We start from the raw sequence: 27,836 nt of genomic DNA, 5'->3' as shown, positions 1-27,836 counted from the left end.
ACAGAATATGAACTGTTTAAAAGATCCAAGTTCATTCCAAACCCTGTAAGTCTAGAATAACTTCAGCTTTGTAGGTATTGAAAAAAAATAGTACATTAACAGAATTAATAACCATTCCCACAAATGTCTGTGTATTTTATGAGTTTCAGATGTGCATTTACACTTAAAAAATATCCCACATTGTATATGACATAGTTCCTATATACTTTCTTGGTGTGGTTAGGACAAAAACTCTTCCAGAAAATGCAGGGGTTTGGATCTTCAAAATACCATAAAATGCACTTTGTGAACATCTTATACATTCAACATAATACTTTACATTAAAAATATGCAAATTATCTCCTTGTATCCAATATATATATATTAACCACTAATATAATATAGCATAGATCACCATTTAGTTGTAGGTATTATTAAAATTTTTTTACAGTTTATTTCTGGTATTTTTAAAAAAGGCTGCAGTGGAGAAATTTTCTTCCTCATCAATATAAAAAACATGGCCTAACTTTAGGTGTTGCTGAGAACATTAAAAATCCAGAAACAGCACTAGACTTCAATAAGTAGGAGAATGTTCAACCGATAATAAGAGTTCTCAAAATAGTGCCCAGATGCACAGTACTTGTTGAACAAATTCAGATTTATTGAAAGTAAACATTTACATTGGCTACAGTGTTATAACTGTTACAAAGCTGGATAAAAGAGGCTTAAATAGCAATAGAAAGCAAGTGCAGTAAAAAGTGAATAGAGAAAATATTTGGCCTTAGTGATCTTTTGGCAGTATTTACATTATGTACATATTGTTAAATATTTGTAATAACTCTAAGGCACCATAGGCTAAATAGCAGGCTGCAATACTATTTTGTGCACAAAATTCAAGAAATTTATTGGGGAAAATGCTGTATATTTAACAAGAAGAAATATAGGCATATTTTAATGTTTACATAAAGGAGTGGCTGCATTTTTTAAATTCAAAGGTACAGTAAGTGTTGGGTAAATTAAAAAAAATCCTTTTAGAACAGTAAATTAAGCTGAATGTGTATAAGGACTCTATTTTTTACTGACTTGCTGGTATATGTTTAATGTAATCTATTCTTCAACATTTTTCACACGCTAGATGTTTTGTCTAAAAACTACTTGACATTTTTTTTGTCCTACAAAAAACTTATACTTAATATATCATACTGTATACAAAATCCCAATGCAAAGTTTAACGGGTAGTAATATACACCAGTGCTGCCCACAGGCAGACTAAAATTTAGCAGGAACAAGGTGTCAAAAGATTTCTGTATTACCTTTGCCTCACTAAAACATTAGCTCTACACATTATATTGTTTGGTCTTCTCAGTGGCTGTTACTCCAGCTAATGAACATAAAGAACAGGTATCCAGCATAGGACAAAATGAGCCAATCATCTTCAAACCTAAAGTCTTCAAAGTCAAACTGCAAAATTCAACCAGTCAAACAAAACCTTCATATGTAAAACTCTACATTATTTTTATCATCACTATCTGAAGCACAAGTTTCCACTATGATCAATGACACTATAAAGGACAAAGTGAAGTCTAGTTATAGACATGGCAGACAAAACTGGAGATTTTCTTTAGTCCTACATGTTATATTTAACTGCTCTTGAAATAGGAGAGCTTCTTGTTTCGTTTAATCAACAGGTTTGCCTTTCATCTTGAGGTAGTGTTTGTAACAAAGAAATTCAGCAGGGCATCAAATCAACACCTCAATTCTGCAAATAAAGTGCCCGTAGGATTCTAAATGCCCAAAGAGACAACCTGAAACCTAGTTTGTTCCAGTCAGTGCTCCCATCACTGATGTATGCCATACCCATAACTATGGTAGCTGATTGAAGCATATGTATTCTTCAGTCAGGAAAAGGCAGTTCTAATGGGTCAACACTTCAGGGCATGACAAAGTCTTAAATAACCCAGAAAGATGCCCAGGTATTTTGACAGTGATCTTGACTGTATACCCCACTCATTTATCTTCTTAACAACCAAAACTGCTGCTTGCTTCATTGTATCACTGAATAATAAAACAAAAATTCAGTCCTGCTAAAATCCACCCAAATATTCTGATTAAAATATACATAAAAGTCTACAATATGGTCTCACTTGCAATGGGCCTTTGCTTCAGAATCTCTTTTAAAACTTACCATGATAGCAAAGAATAAGTAGTACATAAAACAACACACATATTTTTTCAAGGGCCTACTCCTAAGAGGCGCTGAATGGGGTGTTCAGCACATCATAGGACTGGACCCAAAATCCACTTGTTTGAAAATGCTAAGATTATCAAAGAACTTTTACTTGTGTATATTTATTTTCTTGTCAAACCTGCATTACAAATGTTCTTTTCTGAACTGGAATTGCTTTTTTTAGAGTTAAGAAAACCTACATTCAAATGTATATACTACTTGACTAATAACATATTTGTTGTTTTGAATAGAGAACCATATTAGATATCTATCTTCCCTCCATTTTGTACTTAGTGATAACCCTGAAAACTAGCTAATTATTTCAGCAGCTAAAAAAGTTTGTTTTTACAAATATATTACATTTCATCCAAGCAGAAGACCTTCTTTAGGAAACTGCCACATCTTTGTAACAATTAAAGAAACCATAATCTTAGCATTGTTCATTGGATTCACTTTTAGTACCCACAGCTCTAACATTAAAATTATACAGCATCAGTAAACAGTTCTTTTTAAGAAAAAAAGTACAAATATAAAAATTCTGGCATTATTGACTATGTTCCCATAAAACATTCAGAAGCAGAGTATTATACAAACTGGCCAGTAGGGTAAGAGACGCTGAGCCAGAATCTTGTATGATGTAAAATAACATAGCTTTATTGAAGAAAGTGGAACTATATTAGTTTAAACTTGAAGGAATGGCTCACATTGCTTAATCTCTTGAAGGCTAAGTATCTGACTGAATTTATGAAGGTCTTCAAAAGAATCTTTTTTTCCTTTTTGAGTGTTAACACTTGATACCGACAACTGGAGCCATTGGTGGACAGATTATTATTGTTGTGCAACATGTTTCTTTTCTTTCCTTTGGTTTTTTTTTCATTGAATATGCTCATATTTTTGGGTTTCTAACCTGGGGATGCATCACAGAGAAGGTAGATAGCAGTTTCCTATCCCAATTCTGACTTCTCCATAGGACTGAGTTCTACCTAAGCATGGGTGCACTGGATGGGTAGGTCCATGTGGTGTGGCATCACCTGGTATTATGGAGATTTGCTAGGAAAGATGATAGAGTTTGGAGCTACATTCCCCTTCATGTGGAATTCAACCTATGCCAGGCATACTTCTTTAAGGGGAGTTCAAAGGGAGAGGTGTGACCAATAAGTGTGCTAGCAGCAGAGCTGTGATGCCATGTAGCAAGGAGTATTGGGAATCCAGGGACAACATAGGAGATTTTCATACAAAGCCTTTTTTTTTTTTAGTGACCACAGGGATCTGCAGGGTTTGAGGTTGGGAAACCTCTTCCCTCTAAATAAAACAATCAGGGAGAAATCTCACAGAAGGACTCCCAGAGACGTGGTCTTTCTACTGGCTTCTCTCCCTCAGGCATTACCCTGGTAAGAGACATTCTGCTCTATGCCATCTCTGTGCCAGTCTGCTTTACAAAAGCTCAGCTATTTACTTCTGGTACATGGCCTCCAGAAGAAATCTCCTTGCCATTTTAAAACTAAAAGCACCAGCTTTCTCTTTACAGGAAGTAACAGCAGCTTCTTGTTCATGTGTAGATACTGTAACACTTAAAAATATTTTCCTGGCAGTAATTTGGTGGAGAAAAATAAATGCATTGTATTTCAAAAAGAGCTGCAGTGTAATTCTCCCACTGTTAATAACACAGAGTTTTCCCGTCATGGTGCCTGCCCGGGGCCTGATCCTGTAAGATTTTGAATGCCCTCAACTCCCACTAATTTCAGGGGGAATTCAGCTGAGCTCTTTGCAGGCTTTGGTCATATGACCTTCAGAAGTCACTGGCTTTCCCAGAGGTAATTAACTACATTTTCTTCAGAAATCGGTGTATTGAAGAGAGAAGGGAAGGAAGGAAGAGAAATAGCGTGCTGCCAGGGCTTGATTCTGAGGTGTGCTCACAGCACTCAACCTCATTCACAACTTCGCCGGATCAGGCCCTCTGGTTTTTCCCAGTTTGTTTGGATGCCCAAGTGGCTTTTAAAACCCTAAGACTGGTATAAACAAGTTCAACCCCAGCAAACTACTTCACGTTGAAGTAATTTTGAAAAAGAGAACATTAAAAGGAAAAACCCACGGGGTTAGGACTGATAATCCATGACCACACACTGTCTGTGAGGCTTTTATACTTCCTTGCTGAGGAACAGCACAGAAGTGGGAAAAAAGAAACAGAAAAGCTCCGTGGTTCCTTTAGACCGGCTGCAGCTGGGGAAAAGAAAGAAGAATGCCACATCCTGTATTTGGCCCATTATTCCACTTAGCCACTGAAGCCACTCAGTTCCCCTCAGGATTTAAGTATTTCATTACATGTACTATGATAACATCACACAATTGCTCTTTAGCCAAAGATACATATGTAAACGTATAAACCATTTTGTGTGTATGTATACACATGGGCAAACTAAGTAGGGATGGTCAGGCAAGATTTCCAGCTCTCAGTTCTAAGTTTGCTTGATTTTATTTAGTCACACAACCCACACTACCTAACTGCTGCATGTAGATTAATTGCAGAAATCATCTTTGATGCAAGAGGTGGAACCACACTGCAATTCTACAGCATCACCACAGATGGCCCTATGCCACAGAGGCCACCTTTATTCTAGAGAACTTCAACTTTATTCTGGGTAAGGTTTCTTTTGTGTTAAACGAAATAGGACTAGGCTTAGCTTGGAATACAGAAAGTGTCAATGTTCTTCAAGAAGGAATTTCCCAATCCTAAAATCTCTGCACAGTATTATGCAAAGCTTAGGCCTCTTTAAAGAAATACAAAACCAAACACAAACAAAACACTATGTTGTTGTTATTAGGGTCTTTCAGATCATGATCATACCAGTGGCAATAATGGCCACTGTTGGAGGTCTCAGTTTTTGTTTCTATAACTTTCCCTTTCTGATTTTGGCCAAAAGTGGTGGTGTACAGTCAGAAAATGCTGGTAACAAGTAAGGGCATTATTCTGAGAGATGACTTCGGTAAGAACTGAGGGCAATGAGCACCTCCCAATAAATACTTGGCACCTTGCAGGATTGGTCCCTAGGCTTGCTACCATCATGCTCACAATATGGTAGCCATGTTATTTTAAATAGCTATAATATCTCATTTTAAACAACAGTGATTTGTTTATTTGATGAATTAACAATACTTCCATCAAAAAACTCATCAGTAATTCTGACAGTTTGTAATATTTGTTATTTCTTACTAATCTGGCAAACATATAACCCCCTTCAGCAAGGGACTTTAGAGTTGCTCACTTTAACCACAAGTGCAGTCCAGTTAAAATCAAGAATAAAACACAAGTGCATTGCTGAACAGGGCTCATAGGCAACTGTAAAATCTGGGATGCCAACATCCTAACAACAAATTATCAGCCCCTGAAATTCTGTTCGGTTTGCTTGGCTTGTATCTTTTTTTTAAAAAAAATGTAACCCAACTGTTTACTGGATGGTATAGTTTGTAGTGAGAGAATAAAGTCAACAAGTTATATGCCATCAAATAATTATTTTTCTCTTGGTAATAACTTGAATACAGCATACATTTTTTCTTCTTTTAACTTTTTTACTCTAAATCCTAGCTACATTTGTATACAGTAAAATGAATCAATGATATTTTAGGTAATCACCTTCCTTGACATGTTCCAGACAACCATTTTTATTGTGTGTTAAAATATGTGAATATTTTACTTATTGCAAAGTATCCTGTATAATGCAGCTATAAAATCTTCTTCCTTTAATTCAGTCATTTTAAATGTAAATTACCAGTATACAGTACTAAAATGGTCCAATTCAAGAGTTTAATATAAAAATATCAGCACAAAACTCCTTTTTAAATTCTGTTTATTGTGAGCAACCCAAATGTCTGTTTAATTGCTATTAGTTGTAGTATATTAATAGACTTTGTACCCCTACAGTTGCTAACTTGTACCATTTTAGGTATTTCAATGAGATAAGAAATACTAAGTAAGAAAACAGTAAGTATTCAAAGGGTTAATTTGTTTAGAATATGAATAATAAATTAGTTTTCATGTCTTCTTCTTCAGTTCAAAATCCAGCTTTGAGACTGAGGAAGGCTTCCAAATCACATCAATTAAATAAAAGTGATCCTTTCAACCAGTCGCAGTTTGATTACCAATGACTCGAAGGATCTCTTTATGAATGCTTGGCTCTTGCGTATTTATACTTGTATCACCCACTTGACCATCTTCATAACTAAAAAAGCACAGAAACAAAATGAGCATTTACTAATCCACCTGAAAGTGCTCATAGTTTTATTTAATGAAAGATAATAATGATTATATGATTTTATAACACTCCTCTTACTGAAACACTCAGCAATAAAGGTTATGTGGACAGTGAGAACTTTGGAGTGTGGATTTTGCTTGGTGACAGGATTTGCCCTGTATAGAAAAGCCCTGTAGTTCCCATCAATACTACAGTACACAAAGACGTGACAGGGGCTCTGATACTACTGCTTGTCCCCTGGGCTCTGTGTAGCCTGTTGGCAGCTCATCCCCACAGTAAGAGGACAGTATTCTTTGGTACTGTCAGCTGTACCTGAAATCCCTCTGGAATGCAGTGTTATCAAAACATACACAAGCTCCTGGAGTTTTCATCTTCACTAACTGAGCACTATCTAAAGTGAAGATTTGCCCCCTTCCAGACATCGGTAGTCAGCCATTTAATGCAGTTGTACTTGTGCAAAACCTTCTGTGTTGACCAGATAAACTGGTGCAGCTTTCTCCTGCTTAGAATCAGAGTGAAAGATCCTGGTTCAAAATATGATTGACCTTGTCTGCTCTAGTAGCTAACACTGGTGAAGCTGGCTGAGTTTAAAAGCCTGAATGTTCTATGCAGAGAACGGCAAGAGACAGGCAGCTCCAAAAGCTGATTCAGAAACTGTGGCATCACCTACATGAAAACACAAGGGTGTGTCTGAATTCCTGCCCACTTTCCAGAGCATATGTTGAACTCTGCACTTTTGTTCAGTCCACTTGATGTCTGACTCTTTTTTCCAACTGTCTAGTGGATAGGGTATTTGCTAAAAAATGGGAAGCCTCAGCTTTAGGTCCTCCTTACCCTGATGGAAATGAACTCATGTCTTTCATTTCCCGGGAGCGTGTGCTAATTATTAGGTTTTTGGCTGGACTGGGTGGAAAGAGTTCTGGATCCCAGTCCTTGCCATTAGTGACTGGATTGCAATTTGTTTTAGACAGCTGATCTAGCAGGCTGTGTTTTTCTGAGGAATCATGCACCTTCCCAAGACCAAACTGGATTGCAAAGGGGTTTAATGTGGCCTAGAAAACAAAAAAAAGTGCCTGGGGATCACTAAGATCTAAACTGTAAGCACTGTGTAAGGCAGGTGTTTAGGATGATTTCTGATTAGTGGGACCAGGTCAAAGTGGATTGCTTTTCCTGCCTTTGGTTCTTAAAATCCATTTAGATTTCTAGAGTCCCATTCAGCCTCCTCGAAGATCAAACTGGACTGTACTTTATGTCAATATAGAGTGTACTGTTATAGAATCAAAAATGATAAAGGGAAACATCTGTGTGATAGAATGGATTTGTTTTTCTTGAAAACTTTTACTTCTCTTGGCTTTTCTAGAATATGTTCTGGTAGCACTGCATTTTCATTTTTCTAAGTTATCAGTATAGGCCTATAATAGTGTGACCTATTGCTATGGAGTGGGAACAGTGAAGAGCTCTTCATTCACTGTATTTTTTGTAACAAATGGTTAATAATTTAGCATACACACACAAGCAAATCTTTTAAAGGTAGTCAGGAGAACACTTGCAAAAATTCTAGTCAACATACAAGCAGAAGTTTAAAGCTAAGGAGACACTTTATACTTACACAAAGAAAAACCTTGTACACACATGATCAGTATTGGGAACTACCCATATCTCCCCATGTTTGTGCAGATCAGGTGAGGTTATCACTGTAAGGAGAAAATTTGTGGAGTGAAGAAAATATGCATAGGAACTAGCACTAAATATATTTGCTTATTGTTGACATATTTTGAATAGCATTGTGGGAATGTCCAGTTTTTCACTACATATCTGCTTCATGGTGTAGAAACTGATTAGTTAGCTTATCATAGGATTATTTCAATTTTCTGTATTGCCAGCAAAATACAACTATTTTCATTTTAGATCCGACATAATTTTTTTAATATTATTTTTCAGTTTATCCAATGAACCTAAAAATCAATTATCTGTACAGCTCAAATTCATCATGAGTATTTATTTGCCTTCCAAAAACATGTATTTTGTGAGGTATTTCATAAGGACTAAATATTTTTAAAAATACAGTAAGTATACAGATCAGGCAAACAGAGTGGGTTTTAACTCATGAAGAGAACAAACAGGAGCTAGTGGGTACTGTTCACTAGGGCTGTTTGAAGCTTCAGTCCCTGGTTTGATTCGGCAGAGATTCGGCCCGACTCAGTGGCCAAATCTCCAAATCCAAATTGAATCACGGGACCATTTATTGGGTCCCTAATCTCTCCAAATTGAATTGGAACCCTCCAAATCAATTTGGAGAGATTTGGAAAGATTCAGAGATTGGCACAGCTTTAAATGTTTTTTCTACATACTTCTAAGTACCAGGTGGCTGGTGAATGCTGTGATGCTGGGGCAGGTCCCCAGTGCACCTGGCAGCAGACTGGGAAGTGGCCCAGAAGCACTTCTAGTCCACTTCTGGGTCCACTGGGGAGCATGCTGGGGGGCCCCCTGGGACCCCCTGGCTTGGCAACTGGTGCCTCCTGGGTCTGGGGGGGTACCTGGGGTCCCCCCACGGCCGATCACTGGGCAGTACTTCCGGCTACTTCCGGGTTTGCCACCAAGAAACATAGAGGTCCGCCCCCCCCGCACTCCTGTGGGACACTCCATCTGCCCCAGCATTGCAGCATTCACTAGCCACATTGGTACCTCGAGGTATGTAGAAAAAACATCTGAAGCTGTGTCTATGTCTGAATCACTGGGTCTCCAAATCAGCATCGAATCCTCAGATTTGGATTCGGCTGAATTGTATCAGGGACAGCGATCCAAATCAATGAATCGAAATACTGTCCCTGATTCGGGCTGAATCCAAATCCGAATCAAATACGGCCCACTTCACACACCCCTACTATTTACCAGAAAAAGTGTTTATTTGTCTGAGTAGTGAGAGGTAGGTTGGGAATTCAAACTAGATAGTTCTCTGTTCTGATTGTTTGATGTTTAATGCTTTTTCACAGATTTCTAGACTGCCTCTGTGGTAAAGGAAAGCACCCTACCAAGACAGCTAATTTGTTAGAAATTAGGAGACTGAGCGGAGGATAACCAATCATTGTGTCCACAGCACCGGCTCTGGGAACCAATATTTTTGGGCGAATGGTCAGTGGAATGCACTGAGACTTAAAGGCTAGAAATTAAGTAGGTATTTGCATGCCTGATAACATACTTTTATAAAAAAAACACTTCAATTTAAGCTTGTATTAACTTGCATTTTAACTAGTTCAGATAGATACAGTGTCCAGAAAAAAAATGTATTTGAAAAGATTTTCACCTTACCTTCACATAAGGCTATGCATTTTAAGTTACGGCTTTGCAAAAATTGAGATTGCTGTCCTTTCTTCTGTGACTGAGATGTAAAAAGATTTAAAAAATCAGTAAGAGCAGTTAGGCAAAACTAACAAATGCAACAAAAAGCAATGTTTCCTTCAATAGTTCATTCAGTCACTGACAAAATGGTCACAGTCTCGCTAAAAACATTTATTTTAGGAACTTAAAATGTTAAGTAGTGATTTAAACATCTTGTCCAATGAGAATGGTTCCAATTCATTACTAATTGAAGGACTGCATAGTGTTTTTAGGAGAATCACCTTATTACCAATAAAAAGACCAATAAATAGAGTAAAATGGACAAATGTTCCACTGCTCAAATTCCTAATGTATGGAGTTTTCACCTGTGGCTGACAGACAAATACAGGGGCACAGGTTCTATTATTTAATTCATGGGCTTTAAGAGTATCTGAGCCTTCTGTATAACTGCTCTCCTCAAGTGGTATGGGTTGGGATAGATTTTTTTGCTACCATACAGCAGTAGGATACAGGATATAGTACAAAAGTACTGTAGCATGTGAGTTGGTGCACACCTGCTACTGCTGCTTTACTGCCCATCTCATTCTCTCTGCTTGTGACAGAATACAGAGGAAGATTTGTAACTACAGGGGATACAAAATCCTTTTGAATCAGCTGCACAAAGTACTGTGGAAAGGCTCTGTACGCATTTGCATATGGGCAGCTATAGAATTTCCTCCTATAGATTTTATTATCTCTCAATCCAGTGTAGCTGTATAATTACTTGAAATGATCTTGCCTTTGATTTAGCAAGTTTACTGGCTGAATATTTAGAAACTATTTAACATAAAGAAAATCAGTGATGGAATACAATAGACATCAACTCATTTTACAGCATCATCCATTCTAAAGCCCTGATGGCCATTAGTTTAGTAAGGAGTTCAGAGGTTTGGTAGAGGTGATGTTAAATTTAACAGACAATCTTCCTTTCTTTCCCATTTTCATTCCACATAGTTCTGTCTGGAATGCACTGGCACAGAGTGTAATCAGTAAAAGTTGTCCCTGAAAGCAGTTGAGTTATATTTGATTGTAACAGTATCCCTAGTACTACTGATATAGAAGAGGACTATGGGCTTCCAAAAAGGAATATTAATTCCTTCACAGATGTTGAGCTCTTGATCATAATACTGTATGTCTTCAAGATATATGATATGCTACTGTACCTGTGATGCATTACTGCCTTTACTGCTTGAAGCAGGTTCATCCTTAGCTGACACTTTCTGCTGCTTCTTGTTCATCCCTAAAGACATCAAAATTACTTCAGATACAATGGGGTGTGTAAAGCTTCACCAGCGTACATTATATATGGAGAGTGGAAATAGGTTTTGGTGTGGAATACTTGTCTGCCTATACACTTGTCTGCCTATACACACGCTCCAGTTAGAATGTGTCAGAGCAGACTCAATTAATAGAGTCTGCTCCACGTTCTAATTAGAACACTCCAGCATGGCCTCACCATCATGTGTATAAGTCCCCACACACTTTAAAATTGCTGTGAGGGTGCTTAATCTAAACCTCATCGAATGAGGTTTGGATAAAATGTCCTGTGGCCATTTTTAAGCACGTAGGGCTTTTTACTACATGTGACCGTGAGGCATTTTAATTAGAGCAGCTCTTTGGGAACTGCTCTAATTAAAATGCTCCACCCCTCACCCCTGACCACATGTATAGGCAGCCTGTGTTACTTCCCTCACTACTAGACTGATTTAGTCCAAAGAGCCATGCATTTATACACTCCCTCCTCCACCCGCCTCCCCCCGCCCTTGAGAATAGCCAATGAAGCAGGTCCCAAATCAGTTAAGTGTGAGATTTAGTGCCACAGAATTCAGTTTAAGAGCATGATAAACAGGGGTGGACTTTAGCAGTGCTTCAGGTTAATTGTTCTCAGGCTACTTGTGGTTTAAAGCCCTACATAGTATGAGTAAAACAATTAGAACTTGACTTGAGATTTTAATTGAACCCTTCATCTTTAATATTTTACTAAGTTGTATTTGTTGTTTTGCATGCTGTTTTATAATAATATAATAAGTAATAAATAGGCTTGTGTCTTTCTTTTATTTTTTTATTCCTATTTAAAGGTTTTCTTTTTCAATTAGTTATTTTTATGTGTGAGATAATATCTTAGAGAAGAATCTGTCAGCCAATATAACAAGGCATATTTTAAAGCCCTTGGTTGTATCTTGCATCTCAGACCTTCCTTACACTGCTCCTTTCAGCTTACACACTCTACGTCTGCTGCACATCAGTGCCTATATAAACCCATAGTCTTTGTTTTAAAATATATTATACCCCTATGAGATTTGCAAACAGAGAGTTGCAATTTGTTGGAGGTTTGACTCTCCAGTCTAATGAGTGTTTGAGGCTCTAGCCCTAGTCTCACAGAAGTACTGGTATACGTAGCATTAGAAAGCAAGTGGGAAGATAAGTCTGTGTCATAAAGAGCTTACATTATTAATCGATGCATGTAACACCAGAACCACATGCCAAGACCCTCGAAGAGGAGAAAATGAGGAGGGAAAGTAGAGAGACAGTACAAGAAAAAAGGGGATAGGGCACTATAGACCCAAGAGAACAGATCATGTAGTTACTGATGTCCATTTTCCTTCCTAGTTATATACAGAAATATATATAATCAGCTATTATTTATGCTTGCTCTTATTTTCTTGAAGAGCCTGCCCCATGGCCCAAATGAAGTCAACTTAAAGATTCCCACAGATTTATACTGGGATCTAGGCCAAACTGGAATGAAATCAAGAGCAGCTATTATTGGTGTACTACTAATAGATAAGAAATAGAAAGATGTGAGTTTGGAGGAGCTCTGAAATACAAATGAACTGTTTGATGTATAAGCATGAAAAAAGAAATACAGACATGCGAAGACCTGCCTTGTTTTCTCATTAAAAAACATTCTTTAGTTTTGAATAGAGGTGCATTAATACATCTTCATTAACGATGTGGACACTGGAGTCAGGAGTGGACTGGCCAAGTTCGCCGATGACACCAAACTTTGGGGCAAAGCATCCACGCCAGAAGATAGGCGGGTGATCCAGGCTGACCTGGACAAGCTCAGCAAATGGGCAGACGAGAATCTCATGGTGTTTAACACCGATAAATGCAAGGTTCTCCACCTTGGGAGGAAAAACCTGCAGCACCCTTATAGGCTCGGCAGTGCTACGTTGGTTAGCACTACAGAAGAAAGAGACCTGGGGGTCATCATTGACCACAAGATGAACATGAGCCTGCAATGCGATGCTGCGGCTAGTAAAGCGACCAAAATGCTGGCGTGCATCCATAGATGCTTCTCGAGCAAATCCCGGGACGTCATTGTACTCGGCCTTGGTGAGGCTGCAGCTGGAGTACTGCGTCCAGTTTTGGGCTCCACAATTCAAAAAGGATGTGGAGAAGCTTGAGAGAGTCCAGAGGAGAGCCACGCGCATGATCAGAGGTCAGGAAAACAGATCTTACGATGACAGGCTGAGAGCCATGGGACTCTTCAGCCTGGAAAAGCGGAGGCTCAGGGGTGATCTGATGGTCACCTATAAATTTATCAGGGGTGACCACCAGGATCTGGGGGAACGTCTGTTCACCAGAGCGCCCCAAGGGATGACGAGGTCGAACGGTCACAAACTCCTGCAAGACCGTTTCAGGCTGGACATAAGGAAGAATTTCTTTACTGTCCGAGCCCCCAAGGTCTGGAACAGTCTGCCAGCGGAGGTGGTTCAAGCACCTACATTGAACACCTTCAAGAGCAAATTGGATGCTTATCTTGCTGGGATCCTATGACCCCAGCTGACTTCCTGCCCTTTGGGCAGGGGGCTGGACTCGATGATCTCCCAAGGTCCAGCCTTAATGTCTATGAAATCTATGAAATCAGTCTCATTATCAGATCAGTACCAATACAGGGAAAATTGAAAGTATCAGATGCTTTTTTTTTTCCTGATGTGGCTGATAATACGGCGAATAAATGCCCCATGCATGTGCAGCCCGGCAGCTCAGAGATCAGCATCTGGCTGTAAGTTTGGTGTGGGGGAAAGGTAAATCGAGGCTCCCAGGGTAAGGGAAGGAGTGGGGCTGGGGCAGGTGTTGTCCAGCCGGGTTGAGGTGGGCACAGGATGGAGCCACAAGTGGCTCATCTGGTGAGCGCAGGGCAGCTACCACTGCTGCATGCACCCCAGGAGGGCGTGCCCCCCTGGATCTGTGCATGGTTTGGGTGGGGTGGGCTGGGGGCTGTGCCAGGCTCTTCCTGGTGGGGGCGGGGCTGGGCTGGGCTGCACTGCACTTGGGGTGGGTGGTGGCAGTGGCACTGGAAGGGGGGGGGGTTGGCAGGCTATGGCGAATTTTCAGGTGGCTGCAGCCCCCTGCTTCCCATAGCCCTGCTCCCAGCACCGGCGCCACCTGACCCAAGTGCAGCACAACCCAGTCCAGTGCTGACCCCAGCCCATAGTGGCATCCCAAACCGCCCCATATAGACCTGGTGGCATGTGCCGCCCCCCAATGCCCTCCCAGGGTGCATGCAGGTCAGGAGCCAACCCCCACCTTCCCCACCTGCCTCGTGGATGAGCTGCTCATGGCTCTGTCTCGCATCCTGCCCTGCCCTGGTTGAGCAGTGGCTGCCCCTGCCCCTGCCCCACTTCCTCCTTCACCATAGGTGCCTTGATCTATCTCCTACCCCAAACCCCTTCCCTCCCCCCACTTTTTCCACACCAGACTTACCAGCCCAACGCTGGTCTTTGAGCTGCCTGGCTGCATATCTGAATCAGATCAGTATCGGCCAATATGGCTCCTTAAAAATCGGCCATCTGTATTGGCCCAAAATCTCTATCAGTGCATCCCTAGTTTTGAAATCCGTATGACATTCTAACAATAATTTTAATTTTCTTAACTTAGGAGAATCTTTCAAAATGGAAGATATTTGGGTAAACATGGCCACTTTGTGTGCTTTTTGTATTATCCCATTAGGTTTTAGGGAATAAGAGGCAACTAAAACAAGATGTTATGATATATAGCACAAAAAACCCACACATTAACATTTAAATTGCTTACACAACTGAACCAGAGTGTCCAAAAGGTTTCCAGTTTTTACTGTGAGATCTATCTCAGGATAAGTGAGAGTTTGGTATCCTTATAAATACAAATCAATATAAATGATTTTGAAAAATTTAATTTTTCATTCCTGAAAATGATCCAGAGCCTCCATATTTTACACAATGATATTAATTTAATCCTAGTCCACTAATATTATAGTTATAATTAGCAGTAATTTAAAACTATTTATACATACAAAGTTGTTCCAACTATTTTGAGCATGTGCAAATATTAGGAACTCAGCTTCATATTTTTAGGATATTTTAAAAATCTGTACAAAAGTTTCTTAATATACACTTTGATGTGGGGCTTGCTGAAAAGGCTTTGGAGTGAATTGCTTAACTCATTTGTGGATTTGCCACTTGGAAGTCATGCCATTTTTGCAACCTTATGGAATTCATATCATCTACAATGTAGCGTCTGTCTTATATTCCCTATATGAGCCGGATGCAGCAGGGAACTTTACAATATACTTAAATGTAAGCATTCTATTGACCTCATGAATGAAATGGAAACACACTTAAAGTGTTTTGTGAAATCAGGTTCTATATGCCTATACATAGCAGTGTACAAATGCAAGCAGTGTACTTTTATCATATATTTACACACTTTTAAAAAACAGGAATATCAAATTGGGCTTCCAAGTCTATGTACTTTTAAACTATCGAACACCCAGCAACTTCCATTGATTTCTGTGAAATTTTCTGACCATTTGACATGTTTTAAAATCAGGATATGTTTTTTAAGATCACAAAGGGCAATTTAGAGTCTACTTTTAAGCACCATTTTTTTTTAATCTTGACCTATGGAGCTTAGGGGACAAAGTTATCACAATGATTAAAAAACGAAGCAGGTAGAAGCAGCAGCAAATTAAAATATCCCCCTCCATCTCTCCAGCTCTAGAGTGATTTATAAATATCACCTGAGTAACCAAATGATATGCTTGACAATGGACTAAGGTAGATCCCGATTCCAAACATTGCACCATGGAGCTGAAAAAAAGGGCAAGAATTGTTTAATGTTATTTTTTTTAAGTTTTATAAAAGAAAACTGCAAGGACAATTATCCAATACCATCTGATCCCACTATATGAGCCTGACTCTTCCCAGCTACTGTGTAAAAAGCCTACAAACCTAAAGAGTTTTGGATTCATTCAATAACATCAAAAAGTTATTCAAAAAATTAAATCCCCTGTTAGATTTAGCACCCTCAGGCATCTAACTCAGGGACATGGATTCTGCTACAGAGACCTTCAGTAAGGGTATCTATGTTCTGCATTGTGGCACTTAAGTCCAGTGTGGATCTGGGCCTTCAGTAATGCTCATTGAACATTACTGAACAATAGCGGTGTGCGAAACAGGCTGTATTCAATTCAGATTCAGCCTGAACTGGGGACAGTGATTCGATTCATTGATTCAGATCACTGTTCTTACTGGATTCAGCCAAATCCAAATCTGAAGATTTGATGCTGATTCAGAGAATCAGTGATTCGGCCATAGACAAAGCTTTAAATATTTTTTCTACATATCTTGAAGTACCAGGTGCGGCTCATGAAAACTGTGATGGTGGGGCAGACGGAGCATTCCACAACGGCAGGGGGACCCCCCATTTGCTTGGCGGCAAACCAGGAAGTGATCCAGAAGTACTTCTGGTCCACTTCTGGGTCTGCTGCTGAGCAAGTGGGGGGCCCCCCATGCCCTCCTAGCTCAGGAATCAGCCACGGGGGGGAGGAGGGGGACCGTGGGTGCCCTCTGGGTGGATTGGAAGTACTTCTGGTCCACTTCCCGGTTCACTGGCAAGCATGCTGGGGACCCCCCATGCTCCTGCGGGATGCTCCATCTGCCCTAGCATCTCAGCATACATGAGCCACCTGGTACCTTGAGGTATGTAGAAAAAACATATAAAGCTGTGTCTGTGTCCAAATCATCAGATCTTTCCAAATCTGTCAGAATCGATTCAGAGGGTTCCAGTTTGATTTGGAGAGATGAAAGGGTCTCCTGATTCCATTTGGATTTGGAGATTTGGCACCGAATCGGGCCAAATCAAATCAGCGACTGAAGCTTTGCACAGCCCTACTGAACAACATCTCTTGAGGGAAAGGGCAGCCCTGTGTCTGGCACTTCTTCGTCACTATGGGTTCTTCTGTGTACAACGTAAGGGTGAAATCATGGCTATGTTGAAGTCAATGGCAGGTTAGATGCCAAGTTCAATGTTGCCAAGTTTTCACATTAATGGTCTCTAAAGGACCAGTAGAACCTTTGTACCAGGGATGGAGGAAGGAAGGAGCTAATTGCTCCATGTAGGTCTCCATCACTACTGCTGTCTGAAATGCTCACTTGCACATTTGCCCTGCATTCAATATGCAACATGACATACTCAAGTTAAATAAGAATGCTTCCATCTGCTATTTACCTGCAGTCTTGTATTGGAAGCAACAACTAAGCCATTCCTCAGGATGGAGTGCCAATTTTCAATGTGTGAACCACTTAAAAATAAAATGGAAAGTATGAGAAGTAATAGTTTTAAGTATCCTGAATTAAATAAACAATTGTTGTAGTACAATGTATTTTATTTGCAAATAAAAACTAAATATTATCATTATTTTGGGGTTTTTTTCATACTCACTGAAATGCAAAAGTACTTCCATACAGATTTTTAGCAGCTCTGAAATTGGATTCTTTGGCTGGTGGACTACTGAGAAGGAGGAACTGATGGGGAGTGTGCATAAATTTCAGTTGCTGTAAAATACAACAGCACACAGAGGATGTGAAGAGATACAACAAGTATTGTACTTCCAGAAAGAAATCTTCCTAAGATACTGTACTAGTTCACATAATATATATTGTTGCACTTCAATTCAGTAACTCAAGAGCAGTCTTATTACCATAACTTTTATTTTAAATCAAGCTCTAAAAATTCTTAGTTTAAGAAGCATATGTAAGTTTGTGATATAATCTCCAACCCAATATGACACTACTGGAATAATTAAACTGGGCTGAGATAGCTTTCAATTAAGACTCAGGCTTGACAGCTACTGATTTACTTGGAATAAAAACCCAGACACAGACATACTTTTTCAAGAAAGAACAAACATATGGCCGGCAGAACCATTCCATATGGCCTGCTGGTAGTCCAGCAGGCTACTGGAAGCTGGGAAGTATGGCCTGCTCCAGAATTTGGGGTCCCTGGATCCTGATAGACACAGAATCAACTATACTCATTTCATCTATGCACAGCCATACAGAAGTAAGACTAAAAGGGATCTCCAGAGGTCCCCTGCCCAAGGCAGGATCATCCCTATCCAAACCATTGTAAACAATCCATAATCTAAACTCTTTGTAAAAGTCCTGTCAACTCTGACACAACACAGACATAACCTGCCACAGGTAAAGAAAGGAAACCATGGAGCCAATGTCCTGCTTCTATAAAAGCTTGTTAATATATGCTTAAGAGAACCTAGGTACCTAGCCTTGCTACAGAGAAAAGCAAAAACCCTTACAGTCCATACTACATGGTCAGACCAATGACATGGCCATTGGTGGCAGGGCTCCAGATCTTCACTGCTGTGTGAACATGAACCTGTGCTGCCACTGGAATGTGGACCCAATACATGCTGTTGTTCAGCCTAGTGCTGCTGCCTACATGACCTTGAACCCACACTACTACTGGAATGCAGACCCACCGCAGTTGGTGCTAACCTCTCGGATCTGACTCCAAAGGAACCTCTGTGGGTCAGACCTAGCCCAGGGTGAGATGGACATCCCTGATACAAGCCATTTTAGTGGCTGTATCATTTTTTTTTACAATATACTGGCTATGTTTCACACAGTCCTACATCTGTGATACACCCCCTAAAAAGATGTTAATGAAAGGAGCTATTATAGTATAAAATTTTAACGAGATAAATTTGAACAGTAAGATGAATACTAAAGAAATTATACAAGGTACAGAAAAGGTTTTGGTGCTTGTCTAAACAAGACACACACAAATACCACGGACCATTTAGCACTGGCCTAAATTTGCTCTCCCTAAAGTCTCTAGTAAAAGTCCTATTGGCTTAAATGGGAATAGAATTATTCACAGTTGAGCCTCCCATAATGATACAGAAACAGATAAAAACCTAAAACTTACCCGGTTCACAGGAAGTTTCACAATATGTGACCTATTACTAGAAATAACCCTGAAATTAAAAAAGTACATGTATAAGATATGATAAACCAGGGCTGTCCAATTTTTGGGCGGTTGGGGGCCACATGCTACATAGACCACAGACCAGGGGGCCAATGGCTGGCTCCAGAGCCTCTGATGTACAGTTGGCCCTCCCTCCCGCCCCATTCCCGACTGCTTGTGTAGCACAGACAGCCCCTCCTGTTCCCTCCCCGTCAAGACACATGTCGCCTCACCATGCTGCCAGCTGGGTGTGCCATGCTGGCAGCTCCTCCCTCTGTTGCCAACTCCATCCCTGCTGTGCAAACAGCACAGACACACCACCTTCCCTGCTGCACATGGTGCGCAGGCTGCTCCTTTCTCTGTTGCTGCATACAGCATGGCCACCCTGGCCCCATCCCACTGATATGCCCCTTCCCCCCACCAAAGAGTGGGGTCAGGGAGAGAAGCCAGGGGGAGGGGGAAAGAGCTTGGAGAACTTGGATGCTGCTGCATCAGAAGCACTGAAGGGACTGGGAGCTAGGCAGGAGCCTGTGGGCCACATGTTAGCTCCTAGCAGGTCTCATGTGGTCCGTGGGCTGCTAGTTGGAAACCCTGTGATAAATAAGGAATTTTTCTCTTAGGTGTGTTGACTAATGATCACTGGGGAAGGCCAGCTTCAGGGTTTATGAACCACATAAAATCTCCTTGATTCAGAGCCCACAGAGACTTGATTAAAAGGCTTGCTTTGAAATCAGCTCAAGTTAGTGGGAATAATATGATTATTCTTTTAACTTGATTCTCAAGTGATTATCAACCAACAGGAGCCAGGTCTATACCACTGCAGAAGAGGATGAGCAAGTGGGTCCTGTTTATCCATCTGCTTCTTTATTTCCAAGTAAGGTGCCTAGAAAACAGTAATTGTGCTATTTATTATTGGTTAAAATCCAAAGTTTATAGTTTAAATATTACAATATACCACTTCATATGAAAAAAAATAATACATTGGATTCATCATTAAACCTATGCCCCAGCTTTGCTGACACCTACCCTTGTACAGTTTTAAATGTGTTTTGACAACAACAAGAATTAATATAGCAATTATTTTCCCTGTAGCAAAATTATAAGGATATAATTAGCATCAAAATGAGTATATTACAGCTAACATTGCTGATTACAGCAAGAACAGTACAGAACATTTAGTGATGTTTGGCACCTACACAAGGAAATTGATTGGAACTCCAGAAAACAGTCTTCTAGGGTAATTTACCCAAAGTTAATTTAATTGCTTCATGGTATTAGATAGGTAAAATTCCTGCTGGACCAGATCATGTTCCCACTAAAAACTCTCACTGATTTCCTTAGGATAATACAGTGGCCCTTAAAGTGGACTTTAAAAACTACTTAGGCCAGCACTAATTACACTTCATCCTAATGTTAAACTGTCCAAAGTTTCAGAGTATTTTTTAAAACATTCAGTCTAGATTACTACATGTGTACCTGGGATTGCAGCATATTGAGCCAGGGCAGTGCAGACCCAGCTGGCAGTGCCCGGGGTCAGCCTCCCAGCCTGGAGCTGCTCTGCCCCACTCAACATACTGTGGAGGAGCTGGCTGGGGCTTGAGGGTGCGATTGGGGGTGGGGGGGCCTAGCTGGCAGGCATCCCCCCACACTGTAGCACCCATGTACCCCAGTGAGCACCTGCCACCATCTACACATGCATTGCGGTAGAGTTAATAACTCTGCTGTAGCATAGTACAGTAAAAGCTGCCTTAACTGACACTTTACAAGCCAGCATGCTCTATTAACTGGCATGCTGGCTTCTAAAGTAAAAGCAAAACCAGAAGTGCCCACTGTGGCACTTCTGATTTTGCTGAGCATCCACAGTCTGGGGCAAAGCAGGCTGCACTGCTGAGCCCCCACAGCCCAGGGCATAGCGGGCTGCACAGCGCCCGCCTCCCTGTCCCTCAGGGCCCATGGGAGGGGCAGTGATGTCCTAGATGTGGTGGGAGAAGTGGCGGCCTGAAAAGACAAAGATGCTTGTTTGGGCCTCTCAATTAACTAGCATATTTTGTTATCTGGCACCCCCCTCATTCCCCAGGGATGCTGGATAACAAAGCTTTTGTTGTACTTGCGTCAGGCAGTACTAACTTATGGTGGAGATAATAATTAGATTACTCCAGCCTAATAATAGCTTTCCACATGTAGATGGTGATGCTTGATGCTTTACTGTAGAGCTAATTAGGCAACTACAGTAAGTGTCTCATGTAGATGCCCCATATGTAACATATATACATACATACACACACATACACATTATTTATTTGTGTGTGTGTGTGTGTGTGTGTGTATTTTTTTATTTATTTATTACTAATATGATAATAATGATTTGCACTTCTAGAAGCTAAAAGCACTTTCCAAACATGGATTAACTTTATAAAACTCTGGTGAAGCTTCACCTATTTACCAGCCTGCCAAAGTAAAGCAGTAAGATGCCTATTCTTATACCAGTGAATAGCATTTTACTTCATGAGTACTTATCAGTTAACGTTAGTGGGACTACTTGTGAAGTATAGTGCTATTCAACAATAGTAAGGATATCAGAATCTGTCCTACAGTGAGTATTCAGACATCCCATGGCATAAATCCCAAGAGCCCTAACTCTCAATACCCGCCAACTGTTCTTAAATGAACAAGGTTCTAGTTATAATAGAAATAAAGCCATTGTCCTAGCACATTGTCACAAAATCAATTTCTTTTGCTTTGAAAATAAAAGACTTGGCTTGGCTTTGATATTTCCAGAAATGCATGAAGCAGCAGTTGGCTATTATTCTGTTACAATGTTCTTTTCCACTGATATTATTTCTTATTTAAGTCTCAAAAACCTGAACTGTATTTCATCAGTTCTGTTTTTTGGCTACTGCATGTTCTTGCTGTTGCATAGCAAAAATAAAGGAGCAGTTCCTTCTTTCCACCCCCAAATACCAACAAATAAAATATCTATGCTTTGCTATAAATTATAATCAAGATATTGAAAGACCTGTATTTACCTGTGTCATTTCTCTAATAGAAGTAATACTATCCAGTGCTCTCATGACTCGGTCATAATTCTTCTTCTGATGTCATATAAAGTAAACAAACATATTTTAAATATTTTACCTCTTTTTTTCTATGTAAAAAACACTGGTTCTGAGCTCCTGTACATTCTGCATAAAACAGCAACTAAGCCACAGCACAACAACTCAAACTCTCTCAAATCTCTATATGCAATTATATCCTTCCATTTCACCCATCCATAGCCCAGGAAAAATCTAGGACTAAAATTAGGTTTGTGGCGTTTCTTTTAGTTTCATTAGAATTCACCACAAGGAATTAGTATATTAGATCTCTCTCTCTGTCTTTTTTTTTTAAACAATTATAACCATATATGGATCTGGCAACTATTTAACTAACTTGCAAACATTTAATCTCAAAATTTCTTTCAAACATTCAACATACTACTAGCTATGCTAGGCCCAGTAGTACATCTCATTATTCAACAGAACATGGTACCCAGTCAGCAGACTAAAGAGCTATCAGTGAATCAGTGAAATTCTAGAGCATTCTAGTGTTCCATTATCTGGCCTTTGCTCAGAAAAAGGTGAAATTCATCTTGATGCAGAGAGTCAAGAAAGCTCATGTGATCCTTTAACACAGGGCTAACATGGGATTCAGACAGTTTACTGATTATATTAGTTTTGTTCAAAACTAATTATAAAGAGGATGGAGGTAGACTCTTCTGTGGCAACAGGTGACAGGACTAGGAGCAATGGTCAAATCAGAGCAATGGAAATTTAGGATGAAGATTACAAAGAACTTTCTCAGTCTGAGGGTGATTAAGCAATGAAACAAGCTACCCAGAGAAGTTGCAAAATTTCTATCCTTGAACATTTTCAAGGGCAGGTTAGAGAAGCCAGGGATGCCATAAGCAGGGGGGTGAACTAAATGACAGCCTGAAGTCCCTTCTGTTATTACGTTACTATGAAAAATCCTATGAAAAATTCAGGGTTCCTGGAGCAAATTTCAATCAGATAGAATAGTAAGTAATTCCATAATTATGTTATAGCCAAAACACTTCACTTTATTAATTACTGCTTATGGTAAGGACTATAGAACATTAAACTGACATTTTAGAGAGACAATTGTTTTATTAACAGCAATGTGAGTATAGTGATAGACAATTCTTTTAAATGTAAACTAACATATATTGTTTTTTAGTGCCACATGATTTAAATGGACCACAAGTTGCCTCCCCTTTTGAGAGGATAATATATACCCAGAAAAGACAACACACATTTTGCATTTACAATATGTACTCACAAACAACAACCTTCAGCCTTAGCCCTGGATGAAAATTTACTTCTAATTACCTTCAAAACAACAATGATCGTTTGCAATACTTTAGATACAGACCATCAAAAAGCCCAAGGCTGAATTGATGCAATCTTCACAGGTTAGTCTAAGCTGCACAGATTGAACTGATAAGCAAAGGAACAGACATTCACTTTTGATTCCAGAAATGCAGCCACATGCCTGAAGTGGTGCAGAGGAGCACCAGGGGCACTAGAGCACGCCTCCCTGCTAAGCTGAAACAGACAGCTTAGGCCAAGGCTAGCCAGCCCACCTGTGAAGGTTGGACTTGGGGAGGTGCAAAGCATCCTGGGATGCTGGGCAGACTGTGAGTTAACTTGAATATAGATGGGATCTGGGACAGAAGTTTAATAAAACCTATATAACCTAAATCAGTTAAGTCTGATACTGCATCCATCCAGGTTTATCTTACCAGTTTTGGCCATTTTGAAAATGGTTTATGTACACTGAACTTCTGTTGTGTTACAGATGTAAACCGGTTCCCAGTCATTTATAGCAGTTTATGTATAATTTCTGTCCCTAACCATAAGGTTCAGTGGCATTATTTTTGAGCATATACCATATATTAAATAGACAGTTGTGATAGTAAAGGCAGATGGCCTGTGAAGCAAGATCTGAGTTTCACATCTAAAATATGACCAAAAAACCATCCTGTTATATTCTGAAGAGATAATTACTTACCCTTGGATTAAAGGCCAGCATCTGAGGATCATTAGGATCAACTACAGAAGGATATGGCTCAAAAATGACAACTTTCCTAGGCGATTCTAATGCAGATCGACACATGGATACTAATAAATCTACCACCTAGAAATAAAGAAAAACCAAGATAAAGAATGGCTCTTAGTATACTATTTCTTTTGAGTTTTCAATAATCTATTCTTCTATCCAGAATTATCTTCTTTCATCTTGTATTATAGAATTTGTTTCTTTAGGAGCATTAAGCCTTTTATTATTATACCAACAATTGCTTTGTCTACAACGTACGTATGAGAACTGAATTCTAACCTATCATTTGTATATTCTGTTAATAATTGTAAATTGCACCAGTTGTAAACCTGAATGTTGTGATAACTGTGCCCTGTGAGTGAGCTGACATTCCTCTTTTCTGACGGCATCTTTTGAAATTCCACATAACCCAGTTTTGATAATATTTGCATAGCAGTCTGCCTCAGATTTACTGGTGTTATTTACTAACTGATTTGTAAACCTATTCATTGTGACTGGGCATATACAATAACATCTCATTCTTATAAGGCATGTAGTAGTTACAATTGCAAACTAAGGAAAGGATTTCAATATCAAATAATAAGCTTTATTTTCTTCAGAAGTAAAATGTTTTTAGCCATGCTAGATAAACTGTGTGGAACTTCCTGTCCACATCTCTTAAGACTTAATTTATTAAGAAAAAAAATACACATTTTACTAAGTGTATGAGGATCATCTAAAGAGCAAAATTTAGCCTACACTGTTTCTGAGGAAGTAGAATTGAAAGATCAAGCAAGCACTGTACATTGCAGCACTTTTGCCTGAGATGATACCTGGGTTTACTTGATAAATGATGCAACACTATGAAGGAATAAGTGGTTTGTCAAGAATATTGACCAACCACTTTATCTGTTCACAGAAACCCATCTGCTGTATACCATGGACTTATACCATACACAAGCACGAAACAAGTGTTTTATTTAAAAAACATCATGTTACTGAAGTAGAGAACACAGCCATAAGTAAAACTGTAACAGCCTGGTTCATATCCGACTGAAGTCTATCCATCAGCTTTAACAGGTTCTGTATCAGGCCACAACAGACAACTCCTGTAAAAGACTTCCAATGAATAAAGTGGGACCAAGATTTGCCCCCAAATTTATTGCATGGCAAAGTATATTAATTTATAATATAAGGCAAATCTGACTTTGTCTTGGACGTGTGAGGTGGTCTCTGGGCATAACAGAATTGAGAGTGGGTATGAAATCTCTGGCCTGTGTTGGAGATTCTAATAAATAATAGGAGTAGAGTAAGACTGGGATTAGTTCATATGAAAAACAGAACTGCCTGTTGTTCTGAAGAATGGAGTTGCAGATATCCTGGTAAATACTGAATCCTCTAGAGCTGCAATAGTGGATTTAACAGCCACTTCAAGCCCAGATTGAGGAGTTCTTCCTTGTTCTTGTAGAGAATTAGCATAGCCTGGAATGTCTGTACTGTGTGATGATATCTTATGTGTTTTGGGGAGGGGTTAAATAAAGCTTAAAATTAAATCAGCACATGCATAAGTAAAAATGAGCTTGGGAAAAAAAGGAATTATCACCAAATAGGAAGACAACAATTTGTTAGCAGGTAAGAATTGCTGTTACTAGCAGAGTAATCCAAAACTGTGAAACCATACATATTTAACAACATGTGCATAATGGTTAATGCTTTTGATTGGGGCTCTTCTGACCTTCCTGACACTGTTTCTTCTATAAAAATGGTCTATTCAGTGCAAGATTTCAAGGGCTAAGGTAAGTTTTGTTTAATAGGTATCTCTGATTCCTCTCACTATTCCAGATAAACTAGATTCTGACTCATAGTGCAAACTGTTCTAAAAGTTACCAGATTTGATCACTTGAAGGAAATAAAAATGAGGGTCCTTTAGGGAATCAGCACGAAAATGAGAATCATAAGGAAAGGGAGAGGGAATTATTCTGCAGTGAGTCATACTGTTTTCCATTCTCCTGTGCTCCCTTAGCATGAATGGAGCTCTTTTTTTCTGATTAAAAGTAAAAATATTCTGGTACTTGAAATTACTAGATATCTCATACATATTGAACAATAAAATTGCTTAAGTAATTCCCTCCCTTAAGTATCTTAATGGAAAGTTGAAAATCACATTAAATTTCAGGATATTCTATTTTCTTTTTAGTGTACAACTCTTATAGACAAAAAGAATGTTTCAAAATTAAGCACCTGGGATGGGATATGCGAAGAAGCCCAGGAGAATAATGTGTTTAACTCCCCATTCCCCCCACATCATGCCCACTTCTCCACCTGAGTGCCAAGGAAAAGGATGAGTAATTGAAGTACTTGGACTATTGTCCTAGCACTTGGAAGCCCTGCTTCTCTCTTATGAACGTCAACTTAATGAAGAAAGTAGAAATTATTCAACATAACATTTAAAAAAGGGGATATTTGGAAAATCCAAACTGTGAAATACAGTAGCTTAAATTCTTCTGTGTTGTACTGTTTTAATTCACAATACTTGTGAGGGAATTTAGTTCTTCTTCTCTTCACACTATTGCTGGTCTATTGGTATCACATGGAAAGAAGGGCATAGATTGATCTTACATGTACTCCATTAATACCCTGTGGGACTGATGTAACTTACTGAACCCTGAAGTCTACTTTAAATTCAGCTGAGCTGGCCCCTCCTCTCCCAGTCTGTCTCTATTTCAGAATGGGAGCAGAGGGAGCTCATTCTAGGGGTTCCCCGGGCAGCTTTGGAGGGTGGCAGGGGCCTCGAATACACCGGCACACTCTCCAGCAGGGGCTGAACTCCCCCCGCCCCGACCAAACTCCTTTCACTCCCTTTCCCCACTCTCATTCTGAAAACAGTGACAGGCTGGAAAGCAGTGCCAACAGAAGATACTGACAATGCTCTGTTTTGAATCTTCTTCATCTAGCCCCTCATGCAAAGAGGGTTCAGACTTTTGCCCAACCAGACATTTTTGAAGCAGTCTGCAACCATGCACTTGTATTTGGTCATGGCTATATAGACCACTTTCTATGGCCAGATTGGGCAAAAATTGTCACTTCTCTCTGCACCCTTTCAGGGGGTGAAGTGGTGCAGCTACACTCACCTTTGATTCTTGGACCACCTAAGCGTTAAAACCAACTGCCTCAGTGGCAGGGGCAGTGGCATCACTATTTAGGTAGCGCTGAGATTCCTGCTAATCTCTCTGCACTCCAAAGACATTAACAACTCTCTTTCCTTTTTAATATAGGTCTTGATATTCCACTATTCAAACTATACTTTCTTCTACAATCTTGCTGTCTGTTAGCCATTCCTGGTAAAGTCTCTCTTCGGTTACACAGCCCTGAAACTCACATGTGGTGATATTAACTCAGGTGCAGAAATGACTGACAGTGAAGTATTGGGGGCACTGTCAAGATGTTCAAGGCGGCTAGATTTTGATTTCTGAATCTGAATAAGAGATGTCCATTGAACTATAATGACTACAAGACTAATGGCATAATTGACTATTTTTGCCTAGTTCGTTTTTTTTTAAAAAAAACTTTATATCATCACGGCATCCATTCATCAGTGACTCATGGTTGGTATTGCAGCTATATAAAAGTTTTAGCTACACACACTTATACAT

The 27,836-nt window shown here is 39.6% G+C and overlaps 1 protein-coding gene across 2 annotated transcripts in view; it reads right to left on the bottom strand.

The window, feature by feature from the left end:
* Window positions 1-624: 624 nt before the first annotated feature.
* Window positions 625-27,836, bottom strand: part of PARP8 (poly(ADP-ribose) polymerase family member 8) — a 208,881-nt gene continuing 181,669 nt past the window's right edge. For both annotated transcript variants that reach the window (XM_090038052.1, XM_090038051.1), the window contains 11 exons: window positions 24,157-24,282; window positions 22,116-22,181; window positions 19,905-19,972; window positions 19,051-19,099; window positions 17,545-17,657; window positions 17,332-17,404; window positions 15,842-15,911; window positions 10,998-11,074; window positions 9,766-9,835; window positions 8,066-8,150; window positions 625-6,423 (listed from right to left, as the gene is read on the bottom strand). In XM_090038052.1, the coding sequence (XP_089894178.1) occupies window positions 6,321-6,423; window positions 8,066-8,150; window positions 9,766-9,835; window positions 10,998-11,074; window positions 15,842-15,911; window positions 17,332-17,404; window positions 17,545-17,657; window positions 19,051-19,099; window positions 19,905-19,972; window positions 22,116-22,181; window positions 24,157-24,282 (900 nt within the window). In that variant the 3' untranslated portion in view covers window positions 625-6,320. The remainder of the gene's footprint in view (window positions 6,424-8,065; window positions 8,151-9,765; window positions 9,836-10,997; window positions 11,075-15,841; window positions 15,912-17,331; window positions 17,405-17,544; window positions 17,658-19,050; window positions 19,100-19,904; window positions 19,973-22,115; window positions 22,182-24,156; window positions 24,283-27,836) is intronic.

Source organism: Crocodylus siamensis, chromosome 3 (genome assembly GCF_052110815.1).
Source record: "Crocodylus siamensis isolate JL-2025a chromosome 3, ASM5211081v1, whole genome shotgun sequence".
Lineage (NCBI taxonomy): Eukaryota > Metazoa > Chordata > Crocodylia > Crocodylidae > Crocodylus > Crocodylus siamensis.
The sequence above is the reverse complement of the archived record's forward strand: the minus strand, read 5'-3'. Positions and strand labels throughout refer to the sequence as shown.